This window comes from Pongo pygmaeus, chromosome 2 (genome assembly GCF_028885625.2).
Source record: "Pongo pygmaeus isolate AG05252 chromosome 2, NHGRI_mPonPyg2-v2.0_pri, whole genome shotgun sequence".
Lineage (NCBI taxonomy): Eukaryota > Metazoa > Chordata > Mammalia > Primates > Hominidae > Pongo > Pongo pygmaeus.
This window is the reverse complement of record NC_085930.1, coordinates 105,929,834-105,947,650: the sequence shown is the minus strand read 5'-3', so window position 1 is coordinate 105,947,650 and position 17,817 is coordinate 105,929,834. Positions and strand designations below refer to the sequence as shown.

Here is a 17,817-nt window from a genome sequence, read left to right as displayed (position 1 = left end):
GAAGAATCACATGAACCCGGCGGAGGTTGCAGTGAGCAGAGATCGTGCCAATGCACTCCAGCCTGGGCAACAGAGCAAGACTCTGTCTCAAAAAAAAAAAAAAAAAAAAAAAAGTTGGACGCAGTGTGGCTCACGCCTGTAATCCCAGCACTTCAGACGGCTGAGGTGGGCAGATCACTTGAGGTCAGGAGTTCAAGACCAGCCTAGGCAACACACTGAAACCCTATCTCTAATAAAAATACAAAAATTACCCAGACATAGTGGTGCCCATCTGTAATCCCAGCTACTTGGGAGGCTGAGGCATGAGAATCACTTGAACTCAAGAGGCGGAGGTTGCAGTGAGCCAAGATTACGCCATGGCACTCCAGCCTGGGTGACTGAGCAAGACGCCGTCTCAAAAAAAAAAAGGGGGGGGGCCAGGCGAGGTGGCTCACGCCTGTAATCCTAGCACTTTGGGAGTCCGAGGCGGGTGGATCGCCTGAGATCAGAAGTTCGAGACCAGCCTGGCCAATATGACAAAACCTCATCTCTACTAAAAATACAAAAAAAAATTAGCCAGGTGTGGTGGCGGGCGCCTATAATCTCAGCTACTCGGGAGGCTGAGGTAGGACAATCACTAGAATCCTGGGGGCTGAGGTTGCAGTGAGCTGAGATTGCACCACTGCACTCCAACCTGGGCAACAGAGTGAGACTCTGTCTCAGAAACAAACAAAAAAAGAAAAACACAAACAAACAAATTTATACAACACTAGAGTCAAACGGCACATGTCCTTTTCAAGTAGTACAAGCAAAGGTTCACCAAAATAGACTATATGCTGTGTAATAAAACAAGTGTGAATAATTTTTTTTTTTTTTTGAAACAGAGCTTCACTCTTGTCGCCCAGGCTGGAGTGCAATGGCGCAATCTTGGCTCACTGCAACCTCTGCCTCCCGGGTTCAAGTGATTCTCCTGCCTCAGCCTCCCGAGTAGCTGGGATTACAGGTGCCCACCACCACACCCGGCTAATTTTTTTTTTGTATTTTTAGTAGAGACAGGGTTTCACCATGTTGTCCAGGCTGGTTTGAACTCTTGACCTCAGGTGATCCACCCGCCTTGACCTCCCAAAGTGCTGTGATTACAGGCATGAGCCACCGTGCCCAGCCAAGTGTGAATAAATTTCAAAAGACTAGATTTTCAGTGAATGATTTTGGGTTTTTTTGAATCGGGGGCTCACTCCTTAGCCCAGGCTACAGTGCAGTGATGCAATCATGGCTCACTGAAGCCTCAATGTCCTTGGTTTCCAGCAATCCTCTCACTGAATAGCTAGGACTACAGGGAAAGGCCACCATGTCCAGCTCTGCCATAGATTTTAATTAGGAATTAACTACAAAATAAGCCAGACATGGTAGCTTACAATTTGGGAGGCTGAGGAGGGCAGATTGCTTGAGCTCAGGAGTTTGAGACCAGCTTGGGCAGTATGGCAAGACCGTGTCTCTACAACGAATAAAAATTAAGCAAACGTGGTGGTGAGCACCTGTATCCCAGCTGAAACGAGAGGCTGAGGTGGGAGGATCACTTGAGTGAGCAGTGAGCCGTGACTGCCAATGCACTCCAGCCTGGGCGAAAGAGCGAGAGACCCTGACTTTTTTTTTTTTTTTAGATGGAGTCTGGCTCTGTCGCCCAGGCTGGAGTGCCCTGGCATGATCATGGCTCACTGCAACCTCCGCCTCCTGAGTTCAAGCGATTCTCTTGCCTCAGCCTCCCGAGTAGCCTGGGACTACCACCACTACGCCAGGCTAATTTTTGTATTTTTAGTAGAGATCGGGTTTCAACTTGTTGGCCAGGCTGGTCTTGAACTCGTGACCTCAAGTGATCCTCCCACCTCAGCCTACCCAAATGCTGGGATTACAGGTGTGAGCCACTGCACCTGGCCTTGACCCTGACTCTTAAGAAAAAAAAAAAAAAATTTCCAAACTCATTTTATGAGGCCAACATAACCATGATAGCAAAACCTGATGAGAAAATGCTAAGAACAGAAAGTTAAAGATCAATATCCGGCCGGGCACGGTGGCTCACGCCTGTAATCCCAGCACTTTGGGAGGCCAAGGCGGGCGGATCACGAGGTCAGGAGATCGAGACTATCCTGGCTAACATGGTGAAACCCCGTCTCTACCAAAAATACAAAAAAATTAGCCAGGCATGGTAGCGGGCAGACCTGTAGTCCCAGCTACTTGGGAGGCTGAGGCAGAAGAATGGCGTGAACCCGGGAGGTGGAGCGTGCAGTGAGCCGAGATCACGCCACTGCACTCCAGCCTGGGCGAGAGCGAGACTCCACCTCAAAAAAAAAAAAAAAAAAAAAAAAAAAAAAGATCAATATCCTCCACAAATACAGACTAAAATAATCCTTTTAAAGTATATTAAACAATCAAATATAGCCAACATATTAAAAAAAAAATACAATGTCATCAAATGAGGTAAATTCCAGGAATGCAAAGTTGATTCAACCACTACAAAAATCTTACAATTAAATATTAACTGATTAAAAGGAGAAATATCATTACATCAGTGGATATTGAAGAACGGTATCAAAATTTGGCATTCATTCATAAAAACTCAGAAAAATCCAGGAAGAAAGCTTCCTGAAATTGATGAAACATCTATTGTGTGATATCACACACCATGGTAAAATATAAATGTGTTCTTTCGAAGACAGAGAAAAAAGCAAAAATATCTGCTTTCTAAACCGCTATTAAAAATTACAGTGGAGGTATAATATAATTGGAGGTTTGTGTAATAGAAAATCCTAAGAAATCTACAAAAAAGTGCCAGAATACATGATTTTTAAAAAAGCAATAGAATACATGGCCAAAAATTAAGGAACATTAATTCTTTCTACATACTAGGAAAAAATAAGTGGAAAAATTTACACTGTAACAAAAAAAAAGAGATATAAATTTAACAAAATGTGAAAGACCTCTAATAAAACATACAAAACACAGAAGAGGAAAAATTACATTAAATGCTGGTGCTAAAACTTACATGGAAAAGCTAAGAGCTATAATAGCAAAAACAATATTGAAAAATGTGAACAAAAGTTGAAGGAGTTTACTCAATTTCAATACTTACTAAAAAAAAACTATAACTCAGGCCCTGTGGTATTAAGTACAATGAGATGGTTAGAATAGAATACTGAATCTAAATGTAGACATGTGTGATGATTTTCAACAAAGGCATCAAAATAGTTCAATGTGAGAAGTAGTGTCTTTTCAGCAAATGGTATACAAACAACTAAATACCTATGTGGGGAATAAAATTAACTTCGACCCTTAATTCATAACATCCTCAAAAACAACTTTAAATTGGGTCACAGACCTAACTATAAAAGCAGAAGGCATAAGCTTTCTACAAGAAAACACAGAAAAACACATTTGCAACACTAATGTAGGCAAAAAATTTCTTAGGACACAAGAAAAGTTAAGAGCACCTGTCCTCCAAAAAAAAAGTGTTAAGAAAATGAAAATCCAAGCAACTGTGAATAAGGGCTTGGTTATACTTAAATTCAGAAAAATCAAATGCTAAATTTATAAATTCACTAGAAAACAGAAAACCAATAAAAAGGACAAGTACTAATTCTCCTGCTTATTATTTTTTTTTATCCTTTAATCCCTCCATCTGGAGGTCAAGAACTGCTTGGGACACTTTCCTTGCATCTTTGTCACCTTCAGCCTTAGTGCTTTAGCCTTCGACCAGACAACACACCATCAGCTGAGTGCAAAATACAGACAGACCAACGCTGATGAGTCTAGCTTCTCCTAGTATTCTTAACTGCCCTGTATGTATATACATATGTATATACATATATACATCCAGTGCCCATCTTATACATATGTATATTGCCCTATATATCTATACATAGGTATATACATACGTATATTGCCCTACATGTATATACCTATGTGTATACATATATACACCCAGTGCCCATCTTAATTATCAATTGCTCTGTGTTTAGTGCCAGATAAATCATATAGACTTATCAATTGCTCTGCTTAGTGCCATATAAACCATATAGTCTTCTCCTATTTTTAACTGTATACTTCCTGAGTTTTAGTAACTCATCTTACTTTTAGATCCAGATAGCTTCCTATATTTTACAAATTTCTCAATAATGAAAAATAATGTTCTGGTTTTCCTATGCTTTTTTTAAATATTCTTTTCTGTCTGTCACTGTACAAGTTTAGGGCAGGAGAGATAGTTATATGCTTCATATACATCTTAATCTAAATCCCAGATTTTTTTCTTCTACTTTTTCATTATTTTTCATGCTCACAGAATAGTAAAATACAAAAGAGATATAATTTACTACAATCCTTCATCTTAGGCTGTTTTGAAGAACGGTAATTCATCTAATAACCAGAAAAGGTTCTAATTCCTCCTGTTATTTCATTTCAATGAAGTATATTAAAAAAAAAACCTACCAATAACTTTAATGACTTAGTTTCTAGTCCCTAAATTTTAAATCTCCACTTTCTAGTAGATTCCATTGAAATTCTATAAACTTGGATGATTAGTATGAGAGCTGTAATTCACCAACTGATATATATAGTCTCTTATTTACAAGCTGCTCCCACAAAGATGGGTGGAGAAGGCTAATAAATCATAAAATGCCTATCATAGGTCTTTACTTTTTGAAGTATGCTAGAGCTTATTTTTGAAAATGTGATCACTGGCTCACTGAGGACACAAACATTTAATGGTCAATAAAAAATACCTTATCAATATTTAAAGAACATTTTGGTTTTTTGTTTTTGTTTTTGAGACTGAGTCTCGCTCTGTCGCCCAGGCTGGAGTGCAGTGGTATGATCTCAGCTCACTGCAACCTCCGCCTCCTGGGTTCAAATGATTCTTCTGCCTCAGCCTCCGGAGTAGCTGGAATTACAGGCACGCACCACCATGCTGGCTAATTTCTATATTTTTAGTAGAGATGGGGTTTCACCACATTGGCCAGGTTGGTCTTGAACTCTTGACCTCAAGTGATCTGCCTGCTTTGGTCTGTCTCCCCAAGTGCTGGGGTTACAGGTATAAGCCACCACGCCCAGCCCACTTTGAATTTAATTACATTGAATAGAAGTTAGGCCAGAATTTACATAACTGGTAACTAAGGTTCATCACACTTAGAAGAAATTCATTACTGGAGAACTTCAAATTTGCATTCACATAAAGCATTCCCTAGAGATTTCAATAAGTTGAACTATATATAGGTACGTATTCCACTTTTTCATATGAATGTGATTCTGTTGCAATTTAAAAACCATTAATTTTAAAACATTACTAAATTTAAAGATGTTTTTGGTCGCTGTAAGTTTTCTCGATAAACAAAGAGTAAAACTACTCAAATGATTAAAGAAAATTAAAAAAAGATATCCATAAAAGGGACAATCTATTCATACTTGAAAGTCGAGAACTGTGGACCCACAGCAAGCAATGAATCATCCCATGGTATTGCTGAGAATGACTAAATTAAATCTAACACTCTCATGCAGAAGAATACAAACCATTTTTGGGAAGTACTACTTCTTCTATATTGGGTACAGGTGTTGGGTCTTCCATATCCTTGGTTAGATCTTCTTGCTCATCTTCCTCTTTCTGACTTCTGCGCTTCCCATAAAGGCTAGCTTGGCTAAAATATACAAGTATATGAAATATAAACAAGACTGATTATAGCTACTGATAGCAAACAGTTTCTGAGGTTGTACACCTTCATTATTTGTAGAATATATGCTCAACATCACTTTAAAAGACAAACAGTAGGTCGGTCGCGGTGGCTCATGCCTGTAATCCCAGCACTTTGGGAGGCCGAGGCAGGTGGATCACTGAGGTCAGGAGTTTGAGACCAGCCTGACCAACATGGCAAATCCCCGTCTCTACTGAAAATACAAAAATAAGCCGGGCATGGTGACAGGCGCCTGTAATCCCATCTGCTCAGCAGGCTGAGGCAGAAGAATCGCTTGAACCCGGAAGGTGGAGGTTGGAGTGAGCTGAGATGGCGCCAGTGCACTCCCGCCTGGGTGACAGAGAAAGACTCCATCTAAAAGAATTTTTAAAAATAAAAAAGGCAAACATTAAAAAGAAAAAATTAGATAACTTCCCCCAAATTACATCTAACCAGCCAATAAAACAAAAATAAAAGTTAACAGGCATAAAAAATGGGCAAAAAATCCTACTAGATAATTGCGGGCAGTATCACAAAAGGGACTTAAATTAGTGTAATAAAAGAACAACTGCTAAGGAAATATGATATATTCTAAGATTATAAGCAATCACATATGTGATCAAAGATATATACCATTGTGTTTTAATGGCCCTTTTATCATCCAAATATCAGGAGCTACAAGTAGAATCCCTAAATATAGTACTAATTCTTTCATATAAAATCTTCCACGGCTCTTACACCAAAAATTCAATCAAATCATTATTAATTTTTAAAACTAATAAATGTCAGGGGGCTCAAAAAAAAAAAAAAACCCAGTAATGATTCTTTACCTTTAGGGATTACAAGGGATATAGGACAGAAATTTTTACCTCACATGATTCATACAAACACAGAGAAATACGATAGAAGTATTATATTTCAGTGCAGAGAAACGAATAAAAGTACCAAGAAAATACATCATAGAGAGGTTGTAAGGACTGAAGGTCAGAGTTAAGCTGAACCTTGAAAATTGTTTAACAGTTCACTAAGAGGTAAGGGCTGGGTGTGGTGGCTCATGCCTGTAATCCCAGAGGATTGGAAGGGCAAGGCAGAAGAATTGCTTGAGGCCAGGAGTTCGAGACCAGCCTCGGAAACAGAGCGAGACCCCATCTCTACCAAAGAACAAAAAATTTAAATTTTAAGACAGGGTCTCACTCTGTTGTCCAAGCTGGAATGCAGTGGTGCAATCACAGGTCACTGCATCCTTGAACTCCTCAGCTCAACTGATGCTCCTGCCTCAGGCTCCTGAGTAGCTGAGACTATAGGTGCACACCACCATGCCCAGACTATTTTTCTTTCTCTAATTTATTCTAGATACAGGGTTTCACTATGTTGCCTCAGGTGATCTCAAACTTAAGCCATCCTCCTACCTTGGCCTCCTAAAGTGCTGGGATTGCAGGCATGAGCCACTGGCTCCTGGCCCAAAAAGTTTTGTTTTCTTTTCTTTTGTTTTGGTGGGGGCACAGGTAGGAGACAGTCTTGCTCTGTTGCCCAGGCTGGAAAGAAGTGGCACTATCTCAGCTCACTGCAACCTTTTCCTTCTCAGGTTCAAGCAATTCCCATGCCTCAGCCTCCCCAGTAGCTGGGATTACAAGGGCGCTCAATCACACACTGGCTAATTTTTTTTGTATTTTTAGTAGAGACGGGGTTTCACCATGTTGCCCAGGCTGGTCTCTAACTCCTGAGCTCAGGCAATCTGCCCACCTCAGCCTCCCAAAGTGCTAGGATTACAGGCATGGGCCATCACGCCCGGCCTCCAAAAAGTTTTTAATGCTAAGCCGGGCATGGTGGCACACACCTGTAGTCCTAGCCACTGAGGAGGACTGCTTGACCTCAGGGTTTTAAGGTTACATGACTGCACCACTGCACTCCAGCCTTTATTCTGCATCCTGAAGCATTGTCTTGTTTTAATTATTATTTTTATTCATTTATTCCTCAGCAGATGTTATTATACTAATTTAAACCCCTAATTTATTTGTTATCATTTTTTATTTTTTTTCTGCCAAAAAGCAAGATCTTGTCTGGCAAAAATAAACAAATAAAATAATAAAGAAAGACAATGCTTCAGGATGTAGAATAATGACCAAAAGTTATAAGAAAAACACACTTGCTTTGGGAAGTACTGGGTAGCAATCTAAAGTGCACTGTGAAGTGAGAGTGGAAATGGAGAAAAAGCTGTCTGAAACAGCATGCTGGGCCAGCCTGAGTTCTACGGTACAGAACGAATGCTCAAAGTTCCCTTTGAGGGATGACATATTGGCTTAGGTTGAATAGGATACATAAAGTAAAATTTTTTTCCAAATAAAAATCGCATGATGAGTTTTGTTTTTGTTTTTCTTATGGAGTCTTCCTCTGTCGCCCAGGCTAGAGTGCAGTGGTGCGATCTCAGCTCACTGCAAGCTCCGCCTCCCGGGTTCATGCCATTCTCCTGCTTCAGCCTCCTGAGTAGCTGGGACTACACGCGCCTGTCACCACACCCGGCTAATTTTTTTTGTATTTTTAGTAGAGATGGGGTTTCACCGTGTTAGCCAGGATGGTCTCAATCTCCTGACCTCGTGATCCACCCGTCTCAGCCTCCCAAAGTGCTGGGATTACAGGCGTGAGCCACCGCACCCGGCCTTTATTTATTATTATTTTTTTTAAACAAAAGGAATGAAAGCACACTTGGAAGAGGGCCAAGCAGACAATCTGAAAGACAAGTGCTGCATGATGATTTTTTAAAAGCTTATAAACCTAAAGGCAGCAGAGAGATAAAATACTTAAAGGGGAAGAACATACACTGCAGATGAACGAAACAAAAGTTGGGAAAACAGATTTCAAAATATTTTCTAAGTATATTTTCAACATAATTCTAAGGAGAAATGTAAAATGAGAAAAGGCGTGGTCATCACAAGGCAAATGTATTCCATTAAAGTACATGCATACATATATTTTAGAGAACTCAATCTGGTATGCGTTATATTCAGAGTAGAGGGTACATGTCACCACTGTGAGCCTCAAGCCTCCCAGAGATCACATCTTGGTTCAATAACCACTGGTGTCCTGGCACCCCATTTTATCTCATTACAGTTGACAGTGCTCTCCCTGCAAAGATCTCACATAGCTCCAAAATCTCTGAACAGCAACAGCAATATTCAGATTAGAAATGTAAGAAACAGGCCAGGTGTGGTGGCTCACGCAAATAATCCCAACACTTTGGGAGGCCGAGGTGGAAGAATTGCTTGAGACCAGGAGTTCGAGACCAGTGTGGGTAACAAGACAAGACACTATCTCTACAAAAAATACAAAAATTAGCTGGGTGTGGTATTGCGCACCTGTAGTCTCAGTTACTCAAGAGGCTGAGGTAGGAGAATCGCCTGAGCCCAGGAGATGGAGGCTGCAATGGGCCAAGATCGCACCACTGTGCTCCAGTCTGGGCAACAGAGCAAGACCCTGTCTCAAAAAAAAAAGATGAAATGTTAAATATATATAAAAAGAATGTAGGCCAGGCACGGTGGCTCATGACCCTGTCTCAAAAAAAAAAAAAAAAAAAAGATGAAATGTTAAACATATATAAAAGGAATGTATGCCAGGCACAGTGGCTCACGCCTGTAATCCCAGCACTTTGGGAGGCCGAGGCAGGTGGATCACGAGGTCAGGAGATCGAGACCGTCCTGACCAACGTGGTGAAACCCCGTCTCTACTAAACATACAAAAAAAATTAGCTGGGCGTGGTGGCGCGAGCCTGTAGTCCCAGCCACTTGGGAGGCTGAGGCAGGACAATCGCTTGAACATGGGAGGCAGAGGTTGCAATGAGCTGAGATTGTGCCACTGCACTCCAGCCTGGCAACAGAGCGAGACTCCCGTCTCAAAAAAAAAAAAAAGGAACTGTAAAAAATAGTTACCCCATAAACAGCTAACGAAAAATCTATTTTTATAATTTCAATTTTCATGCCATAATACGTGTGGGCTCAAAAACTAAGTTTTTAAAGGTTTTTTGATGGCTGTAACTTGCTTAATAACATATGAAACTAACAGGTTTTTAAATGTCCCTAAAGACTTCTATTAGTAAGAGTGCTGTCATAACTACCCTTCAGGAAGTAATACGATTCAAGGCATGTTCTGGGAACAGAAACGCCAACTAGGGTAGAGAGGAAAGTCTATATAAGGAAGGTGCAGGAGAGATGTCAATTGTATCTTTACACTTCAAGCAACATCCAAAAAGTTGACTGTCACATGAAAATAATCAATTTACAAACCATAATTGTCTTGCTAAGTCTAAACAATAAAAATTATAATGAAAATATTTTAAGCTAGGCAAACCAGAAATTATGTATCTTAATATATACCAATTAATTATTAAGTACTATTTACCATTTATTAAGTGTGTGTTTAAGGCCAGGCAATGTGCAAAGGCTTTAAAGTCTCATTTAACTCTCAAAACAATCTATTCAGTAGAAATCACAATCCTCATTCAACCAAAGCTCACTAAGTACAAAAGCATAGCTCTGAACCGGGTGTTGTACTGCCATGCTTTGCAGAACATCAAGCAGCCACATATTCATCTCTTCTATGAGCGTATTTGATCACAAATGGGACAAGTGGTAAAATCAGAAAAGGAGACACTAAACATGGTGAATATAATGTTTTAAACTTCTTACCAGTCACGCTTCTCAATACATACTTAAGATACAAAAAAAAAAAAAAAATCCAAGTGATTCTCCAGCCTCAGCCTCCCAAGTAGCTGGACGACAGGCGTGCACCACCATGCCCAGCTAATTTTTATAATTTTAGTAGAGACGAGGTTTCACCATGTTGGCCAGGCTGGTTTTGAACTCCTGACCTCAGCTGATCTGCCCGCCTCGGCCTCCCAAAGTGCTGGGATTATAGGTGTAAGCCACCGCGTCCGGCCTGTTTTAATGCCCTTTGAATCATGTAATAGTTCTTACCCTTTCTTCCCACTCTTCTTCCGTGATTCTGTTGGTGTCGGAGGGGGAGGCGAAGGCGAATGTTTCCTCTTTCGAGCATTAGCTGATGCTTTTCTATCTCTTCTTTCTGGACTTCTGACTGGCTAGGAAGAAGTAAATGGAAATAAGTATGAGCTATCTTTGCTCCTCAGTTTCTACAAATCCTTGGCAAAAGGTGAGTCTCCACACACAAAGAGAACAGCATATCCTTAGTTCAGAGCAAATAAAAAGAGTATCATTAATCATCCAGGAACACCAGTAATCAAGAAACTTTCCCTGACCTTTCAGGTGATACATATCATCAATGGAAATATCGACTATCAGTTATTCAAACTATGCTATAACAGACATGCTGAAACCCTGCACAACTAAAAACTGCTACTGTTCACATTCTGTTTTGAGGTGAGAAATGTATTTCAATAACTACTGGAAAAATATGAAATACACTCTATTAAACTGACAAAATACAAAGACATGCCAAACGATCCTGTGAAAATGTAGCATTATAGGAATTATTCTTAATCTCTAAAATAAACAGAAGATAACTTTATGTCATAAGAAATGTTAAGCAAGATGGCAACATGATTTAAAAGTCAATGTCTAGGCCGGATGCCATGGCTCATGCCTGTAATCTCAGCACTTTGGGAAACCGAGGCGGGAAGATCACTTGAGGCAAGGAGTTCAAGACCAACCTCTCCAACACAGGGAAAGCCCATCTCTACTAAAAATACAAAAAATTAGCTGGGTATGGTGGAGCATGCCTGTACTCCCAGCTACTCAGGAGGCTAAGACATGAGAACTGTTCGAACCCAGTAGGCAAAGGTTGCACTGAATCGTGATCATGTCACTGCACTCCAGCCTAGGTGACACAGTAAGACCTCAAAGAAGGAAAAAAAAAAAGTCAACCTTTATAAGTAAAAACCATCCCGGCTTGCAGATGATACAATTTTATACATAAAAAAAGCTTCCAGACCTAATGAACAAGTTTAGGAAAGTTGCAAGACATTAAGATCAACATACAAAAGTAAGCCTGCATACAGTAACTACCAATTTAATAAAATAGACTATCATAAAGAAAAAAACACCTAAATGATCAGTACTAGATTAGGTAAAAGCATCACAGGCATAAGTAAATAATCTAAAATTAAAACATCAATTAGGCTGGTCACAGTGGCTCACACCTGTAATCCCAGAACTTTGGGAGGCCGAGGCGGGGGGAATGCTTGAGCCCAGGAGTTCAAGACCAGCCTGGGAAACATAGTAAGACCTTGTCTCTACAAAAACAAACAAAAAAAAGTTAGCTGGGTGGGGTGTGCGGCTGTGGCCCGAATTACTCAGAATACTAAGCTGGGAGGATAGCTTGTGCTCAGAAGGTCAAGGTGACAGTGTGCTATGATCACAACACCGCACTTCAGCCTAGGCAATAGAATGAGATTCTGTCTCATGCTAAAATGAAAAAATCCATGAATTAAACATTAATTTTCTCTGTTGCCATCCTACTCCTTACAACTGTATTTCCATTCAGAAGCTCCATAGCATCAGACTGAGAAGCTTAAACACCTTATGAGTATATAATAGTAGTTTGAAAAAAATCTAAAGGATATACACCTTTGAATGATACAGTAAATCTGAAGTTGAATTTTTTTCTTTTTTTTTTTTTTTGAGACAGGGTCTCACTCTGACACCCAGGCTGGAGTGCAGTGGCACGATCTCAGCTCACTGCAACCTCCACCACCCAAGTTCAAGTGACTATGGATCACTGCAGCCTTAACCTCCTGGGCTCAATTGATCCCCCTCACCTCAGCCTCCCATGTAGCTGGGACTACAGTTGGGCACCACCGTGCCCAGCTAATTTTTGTATTTTTTGCAGAGACAGGGTATTGCCATGTTGCCCAGGCTAGTCTCGGACTCCTGGGCTCAAGCCCTCCACCTACCCTGGCCTCTCAAAGTACTGGAATTACAGGCGTGAGCCACCATGCCCAACCCTAAATTTTTTAACAAATATCCATGTTTATATAACCTCCTAAAAAAAATGAATAAACAAACTAAATCTGAACAGAAATGGGTATGAACTGGCCAGTTAAATAATGTAATGTAGAAATTGGAATATTCCTAATGACAAAAAAGCCTTGGATTAAAATATATTCAGTGAAAGCAATTATGTAAGTATATCTTCTGGAAAGGTTAAAATAAGAGAATATGAAGACTCCTCAGCATCATAAGACAGTGGTGGAAAAAAAAATTTTGAATAGTCCAATTCCAAAACAAACAACAACCAACTGCAAGTAAAAAGGTATGACAAAGACTCAACTGTAAAACATTTTTCTTTTCTTTTTTTTCTCTAATTTTTTTTTAATCAGTTGAAGAGACAAGGTCTTGCTACATTGCCCAGGCTGGTCTCAAACTTCTGGGCTCAAACAATCCTCCCACCTCAGCCTCCGAAAGTGCTGGGATTACAGGTGTGAGCCACTGGGCCCAGTCATTTAATATTTTTGTTTCCTAATATTTTTCCTAAAAATTGGCAAGGCATGGTGGCTCATACCTGTAATCCCAGCATTTAGGGAGGCCAAGGCAGGTGGATCAACTGAGGTCAGAAGTTCAAGATCAGCCTGGCCAACATAGTGAAACCCCATCTCTACTGAAAATACAAAAATTAGCCAGGTGTGGTGGCATGTGCCTGTAATCCCAGGTACTTGGGAAGCTGAGGCAGGAGAATTACTTGAACCCAGAAGGCAGAGACTGCATTCAGCCAAGATCATTCCACTGCACTCCAGCCTGGGCAACAGAACGAGACCCCTTGTCAAGGAAAAAAAAAAAAATTAATGTGAAAAACAGTAAGGTTTTCATAGTAAAGTCACAGCACTGAAATAGGTATGAAAGTACTGTACTCTGTATGTCAGTGGTTCAAAGAATATCCATCTCTAAGATTTTCCAATAAAGTAAAACAGGCCAGGCGCAGTGGCTCAAGCCTGTAATCCCAGCACTTTGGGAGGCAGAGGCAGGCAGATCACCTGAGGTTAAGAGTTCAAGACCAGCCTGGCCAACATGGTGAAACCCCGTTTCTACTAAAAATACAAAAATTAGCCAGATGTGGTGGCACGTGCCTGTAGTCCCAACTACTTGGGAGGCTGAGGCAGGAGGATAGCTTGAACCCAGGAGGTGGAGGCTGCAGTGAGCCGAGATCGCGGCACTGCACTCCAGCCTGGGCAACAGAGTGAGAATCTGTCTCAAAAAATAAATAAATAAATAAATAATAAAAGTAAAACAATACCCCAGGAAAAGGAACCAGAAGTCTCTAAAAGCTATCACAAACCCAATACTAACACACCTTCTTCTCAGTGTCAAGTCGTCTTCTAGTGACACCTACCACAAAAGTTGTGCCTTCCACAAGTTGTGCCTTACAAGAAATCATGGGTAAATAAGCAATTGAACGTCTTAAAAGATTAAATGATATAAAATGTCAAGTCCTCCACCCTCAGAAAAGTGGACTGAACCATAACTGTTAAGATGTTTAAGGCCTGTACTTTACACTAACTACCATCTGTGGATTAACAGTTATTTAAGAATATTAAACAGGTCGGGTGTGGTGGCTCATGCCTGTAATCCCAGCACTTTGAGAGGCCAAGGCAGGCTGATCACCTGAGGTCAGGAGTTCGAGAGCAACCTGGCCAACATGGAGAAACCCTGTCTCTACGAAAAATGCAAAAATTAGCCGGGTATGGTGGCAAGCGCCTATAATCCCAGCTACTCGGGAGGCTTGAGGCAGGAGAATCACTTCAACCCAGGAGACAGAGGTTGCAGTGAGCCGAGATTGTGCCACTGTACTCCAGCCTGGGCGACAGAGCGAGACTCTGTCTCAAAAAATATATATACATATTAAACAAAATGAGTTTTGCATAGGAAAACCAACAGCTACATTAAATTCTGCTGTGATTATTACACTTCAGATCTAGTGGGCAAAATCAGCTACACCACTACCCTTCTGCATGGGCCACTTTAAATCTTAATAACCTTTTAAGATTTTCATATCACTTTTTGGGAGGTTGTTGCTTCTGAGATGGCTGTTACAGCCACTTTGGAATTTTCACCTGATGGCACATCAGCCACCAGGTAGATGTGAAAGTTCCTAAGTGGTTTGTATATGACAGCTTACTGATGAAGATTTAATAACATTTAGGCCAAGAAGACAGACTTAATGGTGAGAAACCGTGCCAAAGAAAATACCTCTTCATTCTTGGTTGAAATCCGCTGACGAAAACTCACAGGCTTCCTATTTTCATCCACCTCATAATCCTCCTCATTCATCCATTCATTGAAAATATCAGTGTCCAAAATCCATTTCACATGAACCTAAAACCATATCAAAGCATCAATATCTACACAAATAACAAAATCACTCAAGGTTTTACAGTATTGAAAAGGAAACAAGCTGATTTATTTTCAAAGCCTCAAATGCATAAAACATTAATAATGTAATACTACTGATATGTGAGTTGTAATTTAATCATCTCAATTTTTATTCCATATTAAAGAGAACAAGAAAGCATCAATAATTTATACTAGACAGATTTTGATAGCAAAGTCCCTCAAATTTGTTTTGCTTAATCATTTCATCCTTATGTTCATGAAAATCACTGATAAAAACACTCAACAGCACAGAGCCAAAATCAGTCATTGCTTTAGGCACAAGGATGTCTCTGAGTTTATCAACAACACTCTAAGTGTTGATGGCAGAGCACATTCGCAGAGGCCTATCACCTGCCCCATCAAGTACACATGGTGCTCTATAGAGATCTTTCAGGGATAGCCAAGGCTGAGGTAGGGATGGAAAAGTGACAGTCAGATGGTGGGTTCTTCCCAGTCCTTTATGTGGCCACCTCCCTTGTTTAATTTCATGCTTCCGAGTAAGAATAAAATGAAAGGTTGTGTGGATGTTGTACAAATGTAGATGTATATATACATATAAATAGATACTTAAATCACAGGCCTAACCCATATAACATTCCATATTATCCAACAGTATTTCTCAATGGGGGCACAACTGGAATTTGACACTAGACAATTCTTCCCTGTACAGAAAAACTCAAGTCATGGTGGAGGTTTGAGTTGGAGTAGTGTTGGTTGAAATGAACATGTTCAGTCAAGAACAGATTACAATTATGAAGCCTTCCTAGAACACTGTAAAAACAAGATACACTGTGGCAATGACTAGAAAACAATATGAACTTCCTAGTAATTTGTCAATCTAAACTCCCTGTTTTCAAAGAGCTACTAAACTGGTTATTTGGGATATGCCTTTCAAGTACCTTAAGAATGATACCCATCTGACTACACACCTCCTCTCCCTTGAAAACTATAGTAACACAGTAATATACACAAACACCAAATTACAGCCTGTCCAAGACAAATAAAGCCTCCAATAATGTAACCTGAAAAGACTCCTAAATGGACAAATTATGGGAAGAGTGTATAAACAGAGCAGTATAAATAGAGTGTATAGGCCGGGCGTGGTGGCTCATGCCTGTAATCCCAGCACTTTGGGAGGCCGAGGCGGGCAGATCACCTGAGGTCGGGAGTTCAAGACCAGCCTGACCAACATGGAGAAACCCCGTCTCTACTAAAAATACAAAAATTAGCTAGGGTGGTGGCGCATGCCTGTAATCCCAGCTACTCGGGAGGCTGAGGCAGGAGAATCGCTTGAACCTGGGAGGCGGAGGTTGCGGTGAGCCAAGATCACGCCATTGCACTCCAGCCTGGGCAACAAGAATGAAGTTCCGTCTCAAAATGAATAAATAAATAAATAGAGTGTAAAAATAGAGCCTTAAGCTAGTTAGAAAAAAAAATAGGACTGTGCTAAATAAAAGGGTTAATTAACTGATAGTTTAGAAAATAAATGTCAAAATAGTGTTTTCCAAAGTGTGAGAAACGTGTATACATTGCTTCCTTTTTTTTTTTTAAAAGAGCTGAATTTTCACACGGATAATCCTTTAACTACTGAGAAATCCTTGAAAGAAATCTCCTGAGAAAGAACGTTAGAAGAGTATGTGACAGCTAACAACTGTTTGTGTCAGGCACTATGCTGAACACCTTACGCGTATAATCTCATTTAACCCTCCTAAGCACGGTGAAATAATGCAGGTATTATACTCTCTGGCTTTCCAAATCAGAAAATTGGGGCAGTTTTAGTAAGCTGACTAGTTACACTCCTAATGAGAGGCAAAGCTTGGATTTGCACTAAGTTCTCCCTGAGCTCTCAAGTCCTATGCTTTATTATCTCTCTCATAAAAAATACCTTCATATCAAAATAATACAAAAGTCCATGTGTCCTTGGGTAAAACTACTTAACTTGTGGAGCCTAGTTTCCTTCCTAATAATGTGATACCATAGTTAAGTAATCATTCCTAGTTCTGATACTATAATCTACAGGGAAATAGATGTCTAAAAATCCTTCAGTATTACTTCACAACATTACATGGCTCATGAGTCATATGGCTTACTCCTTTACTATTAGATGATAGTATAATTTCAACATTTAATTTCCAAAAATAGTTAAAAACAGAAAAATCTGGGCCAGGTGCAGTGGCTCACGCCTGTAATCCCAGCACTTTGGGAGGTCCAGGCGGGCAGATCACAAGGTCAGGAGATCGAGACCATCCTGGCTAACACAGTGAAACCCCATCTCTACTTAAAAAAAAAAAAGAAAAATTTGCCGGGCGTGGTAGCGGGCGCCTGTAATCCCAGCTACTCAGAAGGCTGAGGCAGGAGAATGGCGTGAACCCAGGAGGTGGAGCTTGCCATGAGATCGCGCCACTGCACTCCAGCCTGGGCAACAGAGCCAGACTCCGTCTCAAAATAAATAAATAAATAAATAAAAGATAAATCTGGAAGAAGGGTACAAAGTAGTGCTTTGTTTTGTACTACTCTTGCAACTTGTAAAATTAATTTTTTTGTTTTGAGACAGGGTCTTAACTTGTTACAAAGGCTGGAGTGAAGTGGCTGCAATCATGGCTCACTGCAGCCTCAACCTCCTCAGCTCAAGCAATTCTCCTGCCTCAGCCTTCCAAGTATGTAGCTAGGACTATAGGGCACTTGACATTATGCTCAGATAATTTTTTTTTTGGTAGCTCAGGCTGGTCAAG

At 40.4% G+C, this 17,817-nt stretch overlaps 1 protein-coding gene across 2 annotated transcripts in view; it reads right to left on the bottom strand.

The window, feature by feature from the left end:
• The window catches only part of SMARCC1 (SWI/SNF related, matrix associated, actin dependent regulator of chromatin subfamily c member 1), a 196,702-nt gene that overhangs the window by 110,312 nt on the left and 68,573 nt on the right, over nucleotides 1-17,817 (bottom strand). For both annotated transcript variants that reach the window (XM_054481871.2, XM_054481874.2), the window contains exons 9-11: nucleotides 14,903-15,028; nucleotides 10,661-10,782; nucleotides 5,536-5,660 (exon numbers count right to left, since the gene is read on the bottom strand). In XM_054481871.2, coding sequence (XP_054337846.1) covers nucleotides 5,536-5,660; nucleotides 10,661-10,782; nucleotides 14,903-15,028 — 373 coding nt within the window. The remainder of the gene's footprint in view (nucleotides 1-5,535; nucleotides 5,661-10,660; nucleotides 10,783-14,902; nucleotides 15,029-17,817) is intronic.